The sequence below is a fragment of the Aquarana catesbeiana genome, linkage group LG01 (genome assembly GCF_042186555.1).
Source record: "Aquarana catesbeiana isolate 2022-GZ linkage group LG01, ASM4218655v1, whole genome shotgun sequence".
Classification (NCBI taxonomy): Eukaryota; Metazoa; Chordata; class Amphibia; order Anura; family Ranidae; genus Aquarana; species Aquarana catesbeiana.
In genome coordinates, this window is record NC_133324.1 from 311,767,566 (window position 1) to 311,784,580 (window position 17,015).

Below are 17,015 nucleotides of genomic sequence, written 5' to 3' on the forward strand. Positions count from 1 at the left end.
CAGTGTGTTATTTTCCCTTCTGTGTGGTCTAAAGTTGGCCATATACTATACGTTATGATTGTACAATGTTAGTAAATTCTCCTTTAGATTTAAAAAACTATGTAATATGAGGAAAACCAAAAAAAATCCTTTCAATTTGCATTAAATTGAGCACACCCGTGAACTACATAGTTGGCGGTAGGGATAGAGACTGTACAATTAATTAGAAGTTGTAAATGTTGAAATGAGATGCCAGTTGGAAGAGAAATAAAAAGTAAGAAAATGTAATATTTTACAACTGCTTTTCTAGTTTTTCTCTCTGCGGAATCCTTACAAGCTAGGGCTAATCATTCTTAACTCCCCTACAATACAATATTCAAGAACTAACAGAGCAGTTTACATAAAGAAAGGGTAGAATTTAGGAAGATGGTGGGCTTAAAATACATCTAAAGCCCAAACTGTGTTTCATTAGTGAGATTTCCCCTCACCTGCTATATTTACAGGACAAGAGAATATCTCTACAAAGTGTGGACACTTTCAAAACAGGGTAAAGTCACATAGGTTGTACCAACCTTTTTCCTATTTACCATATTGTCTACTAAAAATAATCTACTTTAAAACAGAAGAAAACAAAGAAGCGGACAGTCACCTTGCCATTTATTCAGTTACATATCCTGTTGTTTGAAGAACTGTATCTTCACGCTGGTTTCATCCCCATTACCCTTTTAAAAGTCTTTGTAATCTAGTCTTGCAGGAAAGACTAACTGCTCACCAGGCATTAATTCTACATAAATGTTAAATTGCATTGGTGCTAGGATGCAGAGACTAGCTAGATCTCTGGAGCATAAGAGAAGTAAAAATGACCTCAGTCTACTTAACCCATAGAGGGAGAAAATACAGGGCACTTTTACTATAAAACCAATTTCTTTTCACATAATGAGCAAGTTTGGAGCTGCAAATCATAAAATAATGTTGATCCCTGTCTCTCACTGTGCCCATTACTTTCGCTATTCAGAGTACAAACTAGCCATCAGTCTGGAAAGCCACATGACACAGATATACTATTCAGTGTGCTAGAAACCCCAAGAAAAGACATTTTTATAGTTTGATATATCCAGAGTGTAGTTAGTGATATTAGAAAAGGCAATAGCACTGAACCCATATGCAGAATCTGCCATCAATAATAATATATATTTCAATATTGATGTCAAACAGCAGGAATTGCTGCTCTGTTACAACAGTGATGGTCCTCTGATGGAACACTAAATCCCTTCTCCCGTATTTATTCTAGTCAGAGCTACAGGAACCTGCATGCTAAATCTCTCATTTCATGGGATGACTGCTCTCTCTTCTCTTCTCTGCCTAAATTATTCATATGACTCAATGAATAGTCTTTTCATCTGCTCTATTTCTCACTGGGTATTTGCTTATAAATTTCACATTTTTAATGAAAAGGAAGAAAGAGAAAGATTATTACACATGTAGAATTTGTTTGGAAACAGATAACAGTAATTGCTAGAAACAATGTTTGCCATAAAATAACAACATTATACGACAAATGGTATTTATGGGGTGTTTACCCCCCCTTTACTCCTGCTTTGTACACATCTAAATATGAAATGTGGACAATATCATTTGTTTTTACAACAGAGATATAGATCACTAGCTATGGCCATCTCATTGAAAGAAAGTTCTATATTGCCTTGATACAACTTCAATATTGCTAGTGCTGTGATAAAATCATATAAATTTCTAAGAACAGAACAGACCTAACATGAAATAAACTTGTCTGCAGGGGTGTTGCAAGGATTGTGAGGATTGTGAAAGGCATGGGTCACAATCAAAGTACAATGAGAGGGGCTTAAAGGGGCATGGTTAGACCGCGCTCTCATTGTATACACAGCACACATATGCCACAGTTTTGTACCCACTAGAAATGCTTTTATTTGCTATGTCACAAGTGAGAGTCTTATAGACACTTATAACTCTTATAAACATCAAAACTATCAATTTAAAAAATGAAACTCTTCCATTATAGATGGTTCTCTGCACAGTTTGCCTTAAAAAATAACTTAAAGCGAAGGTCTGCCCACCGCTGCAAAAATTAAAAACCAGCAGCTGCACATACTGCAGCTGCTGACTTTTAATAATCAGACACTTACCTGTCCTGGAGTCCAGTGATGTCAGCACCGCAGCTGATGTTTCCATCAGCTGTCAGGTGCATGCCGCCTCCATTGCAAGTAAGGGAACCCGGCAGTGAAGCCTTACGGCTTCACGCCGGGAACCCTACTGCACATGTGCGAGGCTCCTCTCTCCTACTGGCCCAGTGGCCAGGGAAGTAGGAGAGAGGAGGAGGGAGCCCAGGCGGTGACGTCAATACCCGTGGCTGAGGCTCCCAGAAGTGGGAACAGAATACCTGTGAAAGACAGGTATCGTGCCCCCCTCCCCCTGAAAGGTGCCAAATGTGGCAGCTGAGGGGGAAGGAGTACAACGACTGGAAGTTCCACTTTTCCACTTTCCCCCCAGCCTCCAGTGCTGTTATTAGTGGACAGCGGGAGATAGAACATTTTTGGAACGAGTGTGGAATAACAGCACAGCATTGCAGTGATTGGATGCAGGGTGGTCTGGTGCATGCTGGGTCCATGATGTCAGAAGGGGCGGTGACCACCAGGTGACATAGCCAGATGGCCCAGCCCCTTACCTGTATAAGAAATGTCAAATGGCGGAGCCTTCACTAGACTGCCAGCCTTCACGTCGGCGGGAGCGTTTTTTATTTTTTATATTTTTCGGGTGCAGCATGATTGATGATGGATTTACATTGGGGACACTATTTTTTTTTTTAATAAAGGAATTGTCAAAAACTGTAAGTGTGTCTTTTTTATAACTTTTTGGTGAATGGGTATGGGTACTATGTACCTGATGCTCATTCACATGGGGGGGGAGGATCCGGGATATGGTGGCCCCCTTGTTAAAGGGGCTTCCAAATTCCGATAAGCCCCCGCCTGCAGACCCCTACAACAACCGACCACGATTGTGAGGATGAGGCCCTTGTCCCCATCAACATTGGTAGAGCAGTGGACGGTGTCAGTAGTGCGGTGGATGGTGTCAATACAGTGCCCTGCCCGCGATCGACAGGTAAATCACGATTGAGAGGTTGCTGACCTAATGTGACAGGGAGCGAGCATGGGCAGGGTCGTTATTGTGACCCTTGCGACCCTTCAAGCTATGTTCATGTTTAAACTATCTCTTAACATACTGCCACAACTTTTTTTTTAAAAGGCCTTAGGTTTTACTATATGTTAAACTTATTGTTGAGATTTCTGCTGTGTGTAAATCTTCCTATTCATGGTGTAACGTTTACAATCAGATGTGAGTTTATGAGTCAGGGAGCTAGGGATACATTATGAGAAGTAAGGTGACCAGCTTGAGCTCTGTGAACTTTCTGAGCCCTTTGAGAGGTTCAGAGGCAGCCTGTGTATTGGCCATAGATGGTTTGAATCTCAGAAGGGACTGACCAAGAATTGAACCATGTATGGGCAGGCTGATTGTACCCAAGTTGATCGACCGATTGGTCAATCAACTTGGGTACAACCAGCATGTTGGATTTTTTATGCAATTATTTCCAGCGATTTATACCTGCTAGCAATAATCACTGTGTGTTCTCCTGGCCAGGATGGCCCCCTCCCCCAACAGGCAGAATACATTAGCTCTGTGGAAGGGATTCCCCCATCATTGCTAAATGTGTTGCTGGGGGAATTGAGCGTTTTCTTTCCTGCAACCAAAATCGCTCCATTTATGGCTGGTTTTACTGTACATGTTATGTGATCTGCTTATTGGTTTTAAATGAACACTGGATATTAGCAATATCACACTTTGTATGTCACTTTGTTTTTTTTTTCATGATCTTATGATATACATGCCATGGAGAAAGAGGAAGAGGATTTGTATACCCTTACTGAATGACTGCAGTTAAAAGCTGATATTTGTAAAATGAGAGGCAATTTAAGCTGGTGAGTGCCTGTCTATCACAGTGGTGGAGGGACACCGGATTTTGAGATTACAAAAAGATATTGAGGTGTTCCATGAAGAAGCACTTTGGATATTGGTTGCCTGTTCATTTTGGGTGGATTTACTGTAAACCTTTTCCCTGGTGATAGTTCATTTATGAAGAGGTTTACTGCCAAGACTTTGGTTCAATTATATTGCACTGTGTGTGTGTGTATATATGTGTATATATATATATATATATATATATATATATATATATATATATATATATATATATATATATATATATATATATATAAAATGTATGTGTGTGTGTGTGTGTGTGTGTGTGTGTGTGTGTGTATATATAGATAGATAGATAGAGATATATAGATAGAGATATATCTATATATCTCTATCTATATATGTGTATTTTTGTATGGCTTATCACTACGGTGCTGTATTTAAGAGTGATAACACTTTTATTGATTAATATTTGCTTTACTTTACCCTTCTCTCATCCACAGGTTCATATGTATTGTTGTATTTCTTCATGACCTGTGCCGCCAAAACTTGAAAGCGTAGTCGAAACTCTGTGAAACCCATACGTTCACTGTAACCTTTAAATATAAATAATTGAGTAAATCAACAAACAAATACATGAAATTTACATAAACATACATATTCTCTAAGGCAAAATTCACATCTATACGGGTGCGGGAGTGCCTGTAAATCACACACGTTCCCGCATCCCCATGAAGCTGCACAGAAAATCTGCTGCTTTTAAGAAAATGTGCAGGGATGCCATTAACTCTTAATGCAACCTTATGCACTGAAAACCATGGTGTAGTCTCTGTGTGGCTGCATTTTAAAAAGAGGTTTAGGGACCTTCCTGCAGGGAATGCAGGTACAGCAGCCCATTCAAATGAATGGACTGCTGTGCCTGCATAACTATGGCAAGCAGAACCATGAAAATATGAACCTAGGATTAGACAAAACCACATTGGGAGTGTTTTGGAAGGATTAGCAGTAAAGCAGAGCGAAGATGTACTGTAACGTTGCAGGACCTGCATATATAATGAGCAATTATGTCTCCCTCTGTATGTGTGTGTGTATATGTGTGTGTATGTATATATGTATATATATATATATATATATATATATATATATATATATATATATATATATGCACACGCACGCACACACACACACACACACACACACACACACACACACACACACACACTCATATCACTTCCAGGTAGGATGGTAGACATTACTATCAAATGCAGCATAATGTTTTCTTCTGTAATGCACACACGATGAAGGAAGTTATGTCTTCAACATAGTGGAGGCACTGCAGAATGGGGATGGATTGTGTCTGTGGAGTAGATTTAAACCCTAACTGACCCTTATGCCGCGTACACACGAGCGGATTTTACGGCAGACTTTGTTCGGCGTACTTTTCAACTGACTTTACAACGGACTTTCCGAATGAACGGACTTGCCTACACACGATCAACCAAAGTCCGACGGATTTGTACGTGATGACGTACGACCAGACTAAAACAAGGAAGTTCATAGCCAGTAGCCAATAGCTGCACTAGCGTCGTTTTTTGTCCGTCGGACTAGCATACAGACGAGCGGGTTTTTCGACCGGACTCGAGTCCGTCGGACAGATTTGAAACATAGGTCCATCAAACTTTTGAGAAAAAAAAGTCTGCTGAAGCCCACACACGATCGAATTGTCCGACGGACTCAGGTTCGCCGGACCAAGTATGCCGTAAAGTCCGGTCGTGTGTACGCGGCATTAGATGACCCTTAGTTTTTGGGAGCACTGTGTATCATAAATAATAATCACCAAGCACTTTTTTCCCCATTAAATACTGTTTTCACTTTTTTATTTTTTTTTTTTAAGAATTTATTTTTTATTTATGTATCATTAAGGTTGCATACATGTAAGGAACAACTCATTGTATAGGATGAATGATAAGTTTTCACAGAGATATCTAGAGTACATATCAAACCATAGCAATTTAGGTACTGATATTGTTGGCTGTGGAGCCAAAACTATTCCTGTTGGTGAAGAAAGATAGAAATCAGAGAGGTAGTGTCTGTTCGCTGTTCTGTAACATTCTCGCTGTGTGTTCACTTTTTTATTCCATTTTTGTTTCTCTGTGCAGCAGATCTCCTGCAGTCTTTTTTAGTCACTTCCTGTCTGCATGCACTCATTCCCATATTGGCTGCACACCATTGCTTTGGAACAGTTTATGGATAGACCATGTTTGTATAACACGTGCCTGGTACAGGAAGTGCCTAGACCTTCATGGCAGGGTGGCTAAGTATTCCTTAAATGAAAGATGCAAATTTTAAAAGCTTGTTTAAGAACCACATGAAAGATTCTTGAAACTTTGGTCCCTTTGGTTCCCCCATACCCAATTATAACCTAGAGGCTCTGGTCCTTCCCTAAACCCCTAACTTCCTTTCCTTTATTTTCTCTCTTAATCTTCCCTCTTCCCTCCTCTCTCTTTTGCTTTCTCCTTTTTTCCGCCACCAATTCTACTCCTCACACCTGGCTAGCCACTTCACATCCTCTATGCCTTTTAGATGTATTTATCTTCTCTCCATCTCAAAAATCTATTCACATGGATAATGATTGTATACTCAGAAATCCAAATTCAGTGCAGTAATTTTATTTTGTGCATTTATTTTATTTTATACACCCCAGACAAAGCTCTTTTTTGGAGTGAAACATGTAGGGTTTTTTCATAGTGAGTGCAGTGGTTTTGCACAAGGCAGCCTGGACTCTTCTCTTCTCGGGTACCTCTTTGCTGCTCCTGGCCCCTTCCTCCTGTCGAGTGTCCTCACAGCAAGCAGCTTGCTATGAGGACACCCGAGCCAGGCTGCAGATCCATGTATCCATTCAAACACAGAGCTGCCGTTCGGCCCCACCCCATCTCACTCCTGATTGGGTAACTGACTTTAATTGACAGCCGCAGGAACCAATGGCACTGCTGCTGTGTCTCTGCCAATCAGGAGGAGAGTCCCGGACAGCCGAGGGGTTCGTGGACATGGCTGGACAGAGAGGGGGCTCAGGTAAGTATTAGGTGGTGCTGGGGAGACTGCTACACAGAGAAGGCTTTTTATCTTAGTGCATAGAATGCATTAAAGAGGAGTTGCACCCAGAAATTGAACTTCCGCTGATCGATTCCTCCTCCCCTCCTGTGCCACATTTGGCACCTTTCAAGAGAGGGGGGAGCAGATACCTGTCAAATCCAGGTATCTGCTCCCACTTCCGGGCAGCGCAGATCACGCAGCGCAACTCGCACATGCACAGTAGGAAACAGGAAACATGGCTTCAATTCCTGCTTCCCTGGATGTCGATGCCTGCACATGGAGCCAGGGGGCGGGTTGGCTTTGGGTGAGGACATCGCTGGCTCCCTGGACAGGTAAGTGTCCTTATATTAAAAGTCAGCAGCTGCAGTATTTGTAGCTGCTGACTTTAATTTTTTTTTTTTTTCCCAGGCGGAACTCCTCTTTGAGGTAAAAAACCTTCTGCCTTTACAACTCCTTTAAAGCTAAAGTTTAGGTATGATTTTATTGCATAGTTACATTGGTCCAACTTGGGACCAATGTATGTATGCGTATTTCATATCAATCCCTGTGTAAGCTGCAAGTCATTGCAGTACTCATTGCTACTACAGTGATAGCAGTGTTCCAGGTCCAGTGCCACAGGAATTTGATTCAGTGTTGCCAACCTACCAGATTGAAATTTACTGACACAGCAACCCAAAATTTACTGGCACCGCCAAATTTTTACTGCTATTTTCAAAAGTTACAAAATTACAGTTTTAAGTGCAAATTTCAGTATTTAGGCTACAAACAAGTACAATATTATTACTATACAGGATTTAATATGCAATTAACAATGTGATTTACAGTAGATATTAAGGCAAAAACTATACAGTATTTCTTATTTTATTTTCAATCTATTAAGTAAGAAGCTCAGGAGCAGGGCAAGAAATTAGAATGACCGGCACATATACATGCAATTGACTCTCACAGTGACACTGACAGCAGTGTGTAGCAGCACAGATGATGATGACACCTCACCGACACGACATGTCCCCTTTTGAGTCAGTGACAGGTGGTTCCTTCAGTCCACTACAGTTCAAATAGCACCGACAGTACTGCTCCTGGCTTGCCTTGCTCCCGTCCCACAGACCCACACACGAGACTCCGGTTGCTCCGCTCGGCTCCCTTACACCATGACATCACATGACACACTTGGGCACTGCCTCTGCCTGACCCGCCACCCCCCCGCCGGCATCGTTTGAACACACTGTAGCAGGCACTCTGTCGGCTCCAGAACCTTTTCCTGTTACTGGCAGGAGAAAAGTGGCCATTTTTTTACTGGCTGCCAGTAAAAATACTGGCGGTTGGCAACACTGATTTGCTTGCTTGGCACTTCTGCCATTCAGAGAAAGCCTTGTACTGTTTTCTATGAATACAAGGCTAGTTATGAGTGGATGAGGTTGAGAGGCATGGTGGTAACTTCACAATCTCTACCTTGTCCAATCACAAAATTCCAGTGATTACTATACAGAAGAGCAGCGACTAGACATTGGACCCAGAAAACTGCTGCTATCACTGTAGTACCAGCCAGGTGGGAGAAATGCATAATTACATTGGTCCACCCTGGATCAATGTAACTTTGCAATAAAAATCATACCTAAACTTCAGCTTTATATAGAGCTTCCTGTGGTGTTTATGGACTACCAATCATGAGCCTGCAGAAAAGGAGGGCCATATTTACCAATCAATGCATCCCTTTCCCCCTCTAGTCCTGCTGTTGGTTTACTAACAAGTTTTCAAAGGTAAGCAACACAAGAAAAAAAATGTGTGCTACTTCATATATAGCAGAAGGGACTTAAAAATCTTTTATATTAAATAAAGCACTAAACGCACACATTATTTAATCTAAGACACGATGGCTTGCATAGTTACACTAGAGTTAAATTTGATGCCTTAAGCTATCTGTCGAAACCCTGATTTTTCAATGGCATTAAAATGAAATAGTATATAAATTGACTGTCAGAGGTGACAACGATGATCTACAAAGTATTGATTAAACGTGACCTTCCTAAAGGAATGGCTAGTCTCTGGTGATCTCTGCTTGATGCCGTCAGGATTTCTATTGACCTTCTATGTAATAAAATTTAGCACCTACAGTGGAAAAATATTCTGTTTGGCCCCAAAATATTTGTTACCAGCATAGAAGAAGTTAAGATTTGCTGACAAGGGCAATTCATTTTTTAAGCTAAGTAGAATAGATGTGGCAATTTCACTTAAAAGTTTGTGGCAGCGATTTCTTAACATCATTAATTAAGTAGAAGTCATTATTGTTCTTCATCCTAATGGGCCAGTACCATTATTTGTCATATGCAGCAACACATATCTTCAGTCCATGTCATTATCACTAACAATCATTAAGACATAAGCAATATATTTTCTTTCAGGAACACAGGTATTTATAAACAGCTTGTCGGGAGTGTGATCTTTTTCAGATTAATATAAGAAAGTTGTTGGGATAATCAGTTATGAAATATATGTACATGTGCCAAAACAAAAAATGTCATTTTCAAAGCTAAGGTAACAGTACTTGCGTCTTTATAATAAAGTTCAAACTGCGGCTAAAACTTTTTTTTTTTATTTCCATTAGAAAAAGGACATATTTTTATCAAATCTTTATTGTTATCCATGATCCCCCTGGAGTTTCTTTTCCCTCAAACAGCAGGACAAGAATTTAGGGGGACAATCATCACTAGGACAGGTAATCATAGACACTAACAATAACCTGACAGAGGCTCTAACTTTGTGTCAGTTTACTGAAAAAATGTTTTTTGTTCTCCCTGGCACTTGTCAAGACTTTCCCCTCTTGCATCTTCTTTTTGTCTTGGCCATTGAACCACTTAACCTCGTAATAGCAAAAAAGCCAAACAACCAAGGTATATAGGTCACTACACTCCAAAATTATGCCTGAAGCCGTGTCACTGTGCAAACATTAGGTAAAGGAAAACACATAAAACACTTACAAAACGTGCAAAACTTACATAAAACACTTACAAAACTGGATAAAAAATATAACACATATAAAAGTACCTTAATACAAATTATGTGACATCCGACAATAATCATGTACACTGTGTGAAATCTAAGTCCATATAGAGTTCACCATAAGAATGACACTACTGTGTCCACTACTCTTCAAATTGATATTATAACATCCACCATACTGTGTCCATGCTCACCACTCCCAAAAGTGTGCTTATTTCTCACTCACCAGAGGATATTGCCTCACAGTTAAGTAATTAGCAAATCAAGCTTTATAATAATAATAATGGCCCTATGAGGAAGTCAGTAGGACTGAAGTGACATAGACACGCGATCCCAGAAGTGACGTGGCAGATGTGACGCAATCTCTACTCTTACTGAAGGAGAGCACTGTCTATGTAACACCTTTGATGGATTACAATGTGCTTTTATTTTTTATGTTTGTTAGTGGCTTTTAATGGGTTTTAATAAATCGACTGGTGGTACGGTATTGCACTTTTGTTGAATCTTTTCATTGCATGGCGAATGACATCATGGAGTTCCCCAGACATAAGGAGTGTGGATGGTGATCGACTGGTTAATGGTTATCGGGATTTTAATTATATCTGTAAAGCTTGATTAGCCATTCACTTAACTGTGCGGTAATATCCTCTGGTGAGTAAGATTAAGCACACTTTTGGGAGTGGTGACCACAGACACAGTATGGTGGATGGTATAATATCAGTTTGAAGAGTTGTTGTAGTGACATTCTTCATACACCTATAGATAGGTGGATTATATCTCTTTTGGAGTAATTGGTGGACTCTATATGGACTTAAATTTCATACAGTGTATATGATTGTCATATGTCACATAATTTGTATTAAGCCATTTTTATATGTGTTATTTTTTTTATCAAGTTTTGCACATTTTGTACTTGTTCTATGTGTTTTGCGCCACCTAATATCTGCACAGTGCAGGCATATTTTTGGAGTTTTACTGTTTGTTTTACCACTTCAGCTCCGGAAGGATTTACCCCCTTCCTGACCAGGCAATTTTTTGTGATACGGCACTGCGTTACTTTAACTGGCAATTGCGCAGTCGTGCGATGATGTACCCAAATAAAATCATTGTCCTTTTTTCCCCACAAATAGAGCTTTCTTTCGGTGGCATTCGATCACCTCTGCCGTTTTTATTTTTTGCGCTATAAACAAAAAAAGGCCAACAATTTTGAAAAAGAAAAACAATATTTTTTTTACTTTCTGCTATAAAACACATCCAATAAAAAAATGTAAAAAATGTAAGAAATCTTTATCAGTTTAGACCAATATGTATTCTGCTACATATTTTTGGTAAAAGAAATCCCAATAAGCGTATATTGATTGGTTTGCGCAAAAGTTATCGTGTCTACAAACTATGGGATAGATTTATGGACTTTTTTTTTTTTTTTTTTTATCTATCAGCAATTTTTAGCAGGACTGCGACATTGCAGTGGACAAATCTGACACTTATTGGGGACCAGTGACACCAATACAGTGATCAGGGCTAAAAAAAATGCACTGTCACTGTATAAATGACACTGACAGGGAAGGGGTTAACATCGGGGCAATCAAAGAGTTAACTGTGTTCCCTGTTTACTTACTGTGTGGGGGATGGACTGACTAGAGGAAGAGACACATCTGTGTTCCTTATTAGCAGGAATCGCAGATCTGTTTCTCCCTCACTGACAGAACGACGGTCTGCCTTGTTTACATTGGCAGACCGCCGTTCTTTCTCTTAAGAGAGCAATCACAGGTAGCTGGCGGCCATCACGCCCGCCGGGCCCGCTGATTGGCTCCTGCTGTGTTCAATGAGGGCTGCCCTGCCACAGTATATGTACGTGGGGTGATCCTTAAGCGGTTAAAGCAGAACTTCACTGCATCTGAGCACCACAAACCAAATATGCTGTTTAATTCATTTTTAATATTCGAAGCAAACTCCCCCCATGTCTCCATGTTTTATTTTGCTGAAAATAAAGTTGAAAAACACCCTCCTAGCATTTCTGGTCTTGACCATCTTGAGTAAGGGCATGTAGAGTTTACTTCCTGGAATCTATCTGCCCTTAGCTCAGGCATGCAGACAGGAGGGTGTGCTTAGTTGTGAAAAGCCCTCCTCCCCTCCTGAAGACTCCTGGGATGTATGACACAATTTGCCTAGGCATGGGAACCAAGAAGTAACTGAAGAAATGTAAAAACATGTTTAAACAAGTAAATAAAATATACTTTCCTATCTATTTGCTAAAGCTAGCCGCATAAGGATTAAAAATAGTCAATGTTTACTGAGAGGGTGAAGTTCCGCTTTAAAGGCACAGCAACAACTTGGTAAAGTTGGTTTATATTTAAGTTTTTGTTTTTTGTTTTTTTTTTATCACCTGAGCGCAGTGGTAGGAAGTTTTAATTGTTTAACAACACAAACACTGTCTTTTTACAGATGACCTTATAATATTTTTTATTAATCCCATTACTATTACCAACCTTCTCAAACTTTTACCTTACTTGCCTTCCTTGGCTTTTATATAAACAGGCAAAAGTCTAATGTTCTAACTATATCTCTAACCACCACCCTCGCACAGACTCTTCAACATTCATATTAGTTCCTACGGATGCCTAATCTTGCTAACCCCTATGAGTCTACATATAGAGTCATTTCCCTCCCCTTATTTGCAAAGTACAAAAACTCCTTCCAGATTTGTCACAGCATCATCTTCAATCCTTCTGAGTATTGCTTCTTTCAGTACCCCCACATGTATCACATATCCTCCAGAACAGACACTGATGTATATTTAGAAACCCCAAAGACCCAGAATAGTCAGCAATGTCCTCTATGAGACCAAGACGAAAAAAGGTTTAGGAGTCTCACACATGGGTAGTTACTACTATACCACTCAAATAGTGCAACTTACCCTTCCCCATGTCATGTTCAATGTCTGCATATAGGTGAATTTGGTTGCCTGTTTTTTACAACCCCCCCCCCCGCTCAGTGACTGTACTGTTTCTCACTTGCTACTCCAATATAGACAACCTTTGTCAAACCCTATCATGAAGCACTCCCTCAAGATGTGGGATAACTACAAATACTCCTGTAAACTTTTGTCCCCCCATTTGCCCCTTTCCATGTCATGGGGCAAACCCACTTTCTATCCAAGTTTTGACTCTCCTCAATGTTGTCCAAAGATGGTACTCAACTAATCTCCACAGAGTGTATGACTTAATCTCTTTCAAAGGAATCAGATCTTTTGAAACTCTGAAGAAATCACATTAACTCCCAACATCAGAAAACGCTTTGTATTTGCAACTGAAAAACAATGTCACGTTTCTATTGCAGAATGCAAACTCCCCAGTTTGATTTTTCTTTTTTTGTAAGACTGACCCCCTACTACCCAGATTTAATGAGGTTCCTATACATTTCCATATTTTCTACTAATTTTTCAGCCCCCTGCAAACTATCTCCACAAGTGGGAGGAGAAACTTCTCCACAATTCGCCACCAGAAGATTGGAAGGAAATCTGGCTGGCCTGCTCTTCAATTAATTACTCTGCCTTTGAGACCAATCACAAACTTATGATGTGCAGGTACCTTCTACCATCCTGTATAGCCCAGGCATTGCCAGGACATTCTCTCTCTGCATCTACTGCACCACAGGAAAAAATGTAAAGCCCTCAAAATCGGAGCATGCACTAAACCCCTCATGCTCATCTGCCACATGATTCTTGTTAAATGCAATAAAAGATTAGACTTGTGTGTTATACAATAATTCATTCTGGCCGTCTGAACAGTGGCGCTGTAACTTTTAAAAAAATCATAAAATGCAATTCAAACTAATTTCCAGATTGTACTAGAAAGAGAAACATTTTAATCATACACATAGAAATACTTATTCAATATGTGTCTAGAAACAGAGTATTGTGCTGATGCTGTAAAGATTTCAAATTAAATTTTGAATGTTTTCACTTAGATATTATTTTTCCTGACATTTTTATTTCACATGCATCAGATAAGTCTCAAAAGCTGTTTTATGGATGAAATTATTTAGAAAGGGCAGAGCAAAGCTGAGGTAGATCCCATATATTGCTCTTTTATGCACCTGCTGCCTGATACTGCCAAGCTGGAAGCTGGCATCTGACAACTCCAGGGAGGATCAAGACTCAACTAATTAAGCCTAGAAGAATATTACATGCTTATACCAGTTTATTCAGCTGAAAAATATATAAACATGGTATGGGCTTGAGGAATGCTATGGAATTGAGATCTAACAAGCAATAAAGACTAGTCATGAACTAGTAATACTGTATGATATATTAGTTTAAGAATGTGTGCAAATATGTGGAATTCATAGTTCTAATCCCATAATTATTATTATACGGGAATTAATTAAAAGTCTATTCTTCTGTACAAAAGAATTTGGGGTTAGAGATGCATTTTTGAAAGAAATGTTTTAACCACTTTAGCTTCGGAAGGTTTTATCCCCTTCATGACCAGAGAATTTTTCGCTATTCAGCACTGCGCTTATTTTAACTGACAATTGCGCGGTCATGCAACACTGTAATAGTTATCATTTTTTTCACACATATAGAGCTTTCTTTTGGTGGTATTTGATCACCACTGGCTTTTTTATTTTTTTGTGATATAAATGAAAAAACATCATCAATTTTGAAAAAAAAAACTATATTTACTACTTTCTGTTATAAAACATATTCAGTAACAAAAACTAAAAAAAATTTCCCTTCTAAGTTTAGGACAAAATGTATTCTGCTACTTGTCTTTGAAAAAAAAAAAAAATCGAAATAAGTGTATAATAATTGGTTTGTGCGAAAGTTATAGCTTCTACAAACTATGGTATATATACTCAAATTTTCGCAGCTATGACACTATACTAGTATTGGCGGTGAACAGCGACTGATAGTGGGACTATGATAGTGTGGCAGGCAATCTGGTGCAAGCTAACGTTGGCTGGGAAGTACAATAATTGACTCACTGACATCAGTAGTGACATTAATACAGTGATCAGTGCCAATACTGTACACTGTCACTGTACTAATGACACTGGCTGGGAAGGGGTTAACTTCTAGGGGCAAAGTGTTAACTGTGTGTCTACCAATGTGTGCTGCTTTTACTTAACTATCTGGTTGTTTTTTCTCCCTGTTTTCACAGTACACAGAGTTCTGCATTTTTGTAAACACAGAACTCTGTGTGGTTGGCTATAGCTGATCAGCTGACTTCAACCAAAATAATTGGCTGAAATCAACTGCCAAACGCATGCGTGCCCTAAATCCAGAAGAAAGGTCACAGCGTATCTGTCTTGCGCGCTTGCAGTACTACTACTGTGGGTGGGTGACAAGCGGTTAATGACTGGTAGTGAAATTTTTCATATGTGGACATATATCTAACTGAAAACCATGCATGTCTTTAACCACTTCAGCCCTGGAAGGATTTACCCCCTTCCTGACCAGAGCACTTTTTACAATTTGGCACTGCATCGTTTTAACTGCTAATTGCTCGGTCATGCAATGCTGTACCCAATCAAAATTTGCATCCTTTTGTTCCCACAAATAGAGCTTTCTTTTGATGGTATTTGATCACCTCTGCGGTTTTTATTTTTTGCGCTATAAACGGAAAAATACCGAAAATTTTGAAAAAAAACTATATTTTCTACTTTTTGTTAGAAAAAAAATACAATAAACTCAATTTTAGTCATACATTTAGTCCAAAATGTATTCAGCCACATGTATTTGGTAAAAAAAAATGTCAATAAGCGTATATTTATTGTTTTGCGCAAAAGTTATAGCGTTTACAAACTAGGGTACATTTTCTGGAATTTACACAGCTTTTAGTTTATGACTGCCTATCTCATTTCTTGAGGTGCTAAAATGGCAGGGCAGTACAAACCCCCCCCCCAAATGACCCCATTTTGGAAAGTAGACACCCCAAGGAAATTGCTGAGAGGCATGTTGAGCCCATTGAATATTATTTTTTTTGTCCCAAGTGATTGAATAATTTTTGACAAAAAAAAAAAAATTACAAAAAGTTGTCACTAAATGATATATTGCTCACACAAGCCATGGGCATATGTGGAATTGCACCCCAAAATATATTTAGCTGCTTCTCCTGAGTATGGGGATACCACATGTGTGGGACTTTTTGGGAGCCTAGCCGCATACGGGGCCCCGAAAACCAAGCACCGCCTTCAGGATTTCTAAGGGCGTAAATTTTTGATTTGACTCCTCACTACCTATCACAGTTTTGAAGGCCATAAATTTCCAGGACAGTTCAACCCACCCCCCCAAATGACCCCATTTTGGAAAGTAGACACCCCAAGCTATTTGCTGAGAGGCATGTTGTGTCCATGGAATATTTTATATTTTGCCACAAGTTGCGGGAAAATGACAAACTTTTTTTTTTTTTTTTGCACAAAGTTGTCACTTAATGATATATTGCTCAAGCATGCCATGGGCATATGTGGAATTACACCCCAAAATACATTCTGCTGCTTCTCCTGAGTATGGGGATACCACATGTGTGACTTTTTGGGAGCCTAGCTGTGTACGGGGCCCCGAAAACCAAGCACCGCCTTCAGGATTTCTAAGGGCGTAAATTTTTGATTTCACTCCTCACTACCTATCACAGTTTCCAAGGCCATAAAATGGCAAGATGGCACAAACCCCCCCTCAAATGACCCCATTTTGGAAAGTAGACACCCCAAGCTATTTGCTGAGAGGCATGGTGAGTATTTTGCAGCTCTCATTTGTTTTTAAAAATGAAGAAAGAAAAGAAAAATGTATTTTTTTTTTTTATTTTTTCAATTTTCAAAACTTTGTGACAAAAAGCGAGGTCTGCAAAATACTCACCAGACCTCTCAGTAAATAGCTTGGGGTGTCTACTTTCCAAAATGGGGTAATTGGGGGGGTTGTGCCATCTGGG

General features: G+C 39.5%; 1 protein-coding gene across 3 annotated transcripts in view; it reads right to left on the bottom strand.

The window, feature by feature from the left end:
* The window catches only part of MYO18B (myosin XVIIIB), an 885,307-nt gene that overhangs the window by 514,138 nt on the left and 354,154 nt on the right, over positions 1 to 17,015 (bottom strand). For all 3 annotated transcript variants that reach the window (XM_073629436.1, XM_073629428.1, XM_073629423.1), the window contains one exon: positions 4,477 to 4,586. In XM_073629436.1, the coding sequence (XP_073485537.1) occupies positions 4,477 to 4,586 (110 nt within the window). The remainder of the gene's footprint in view (positions 1 to 4,476; positions 4,587 to 17,015) is intronic.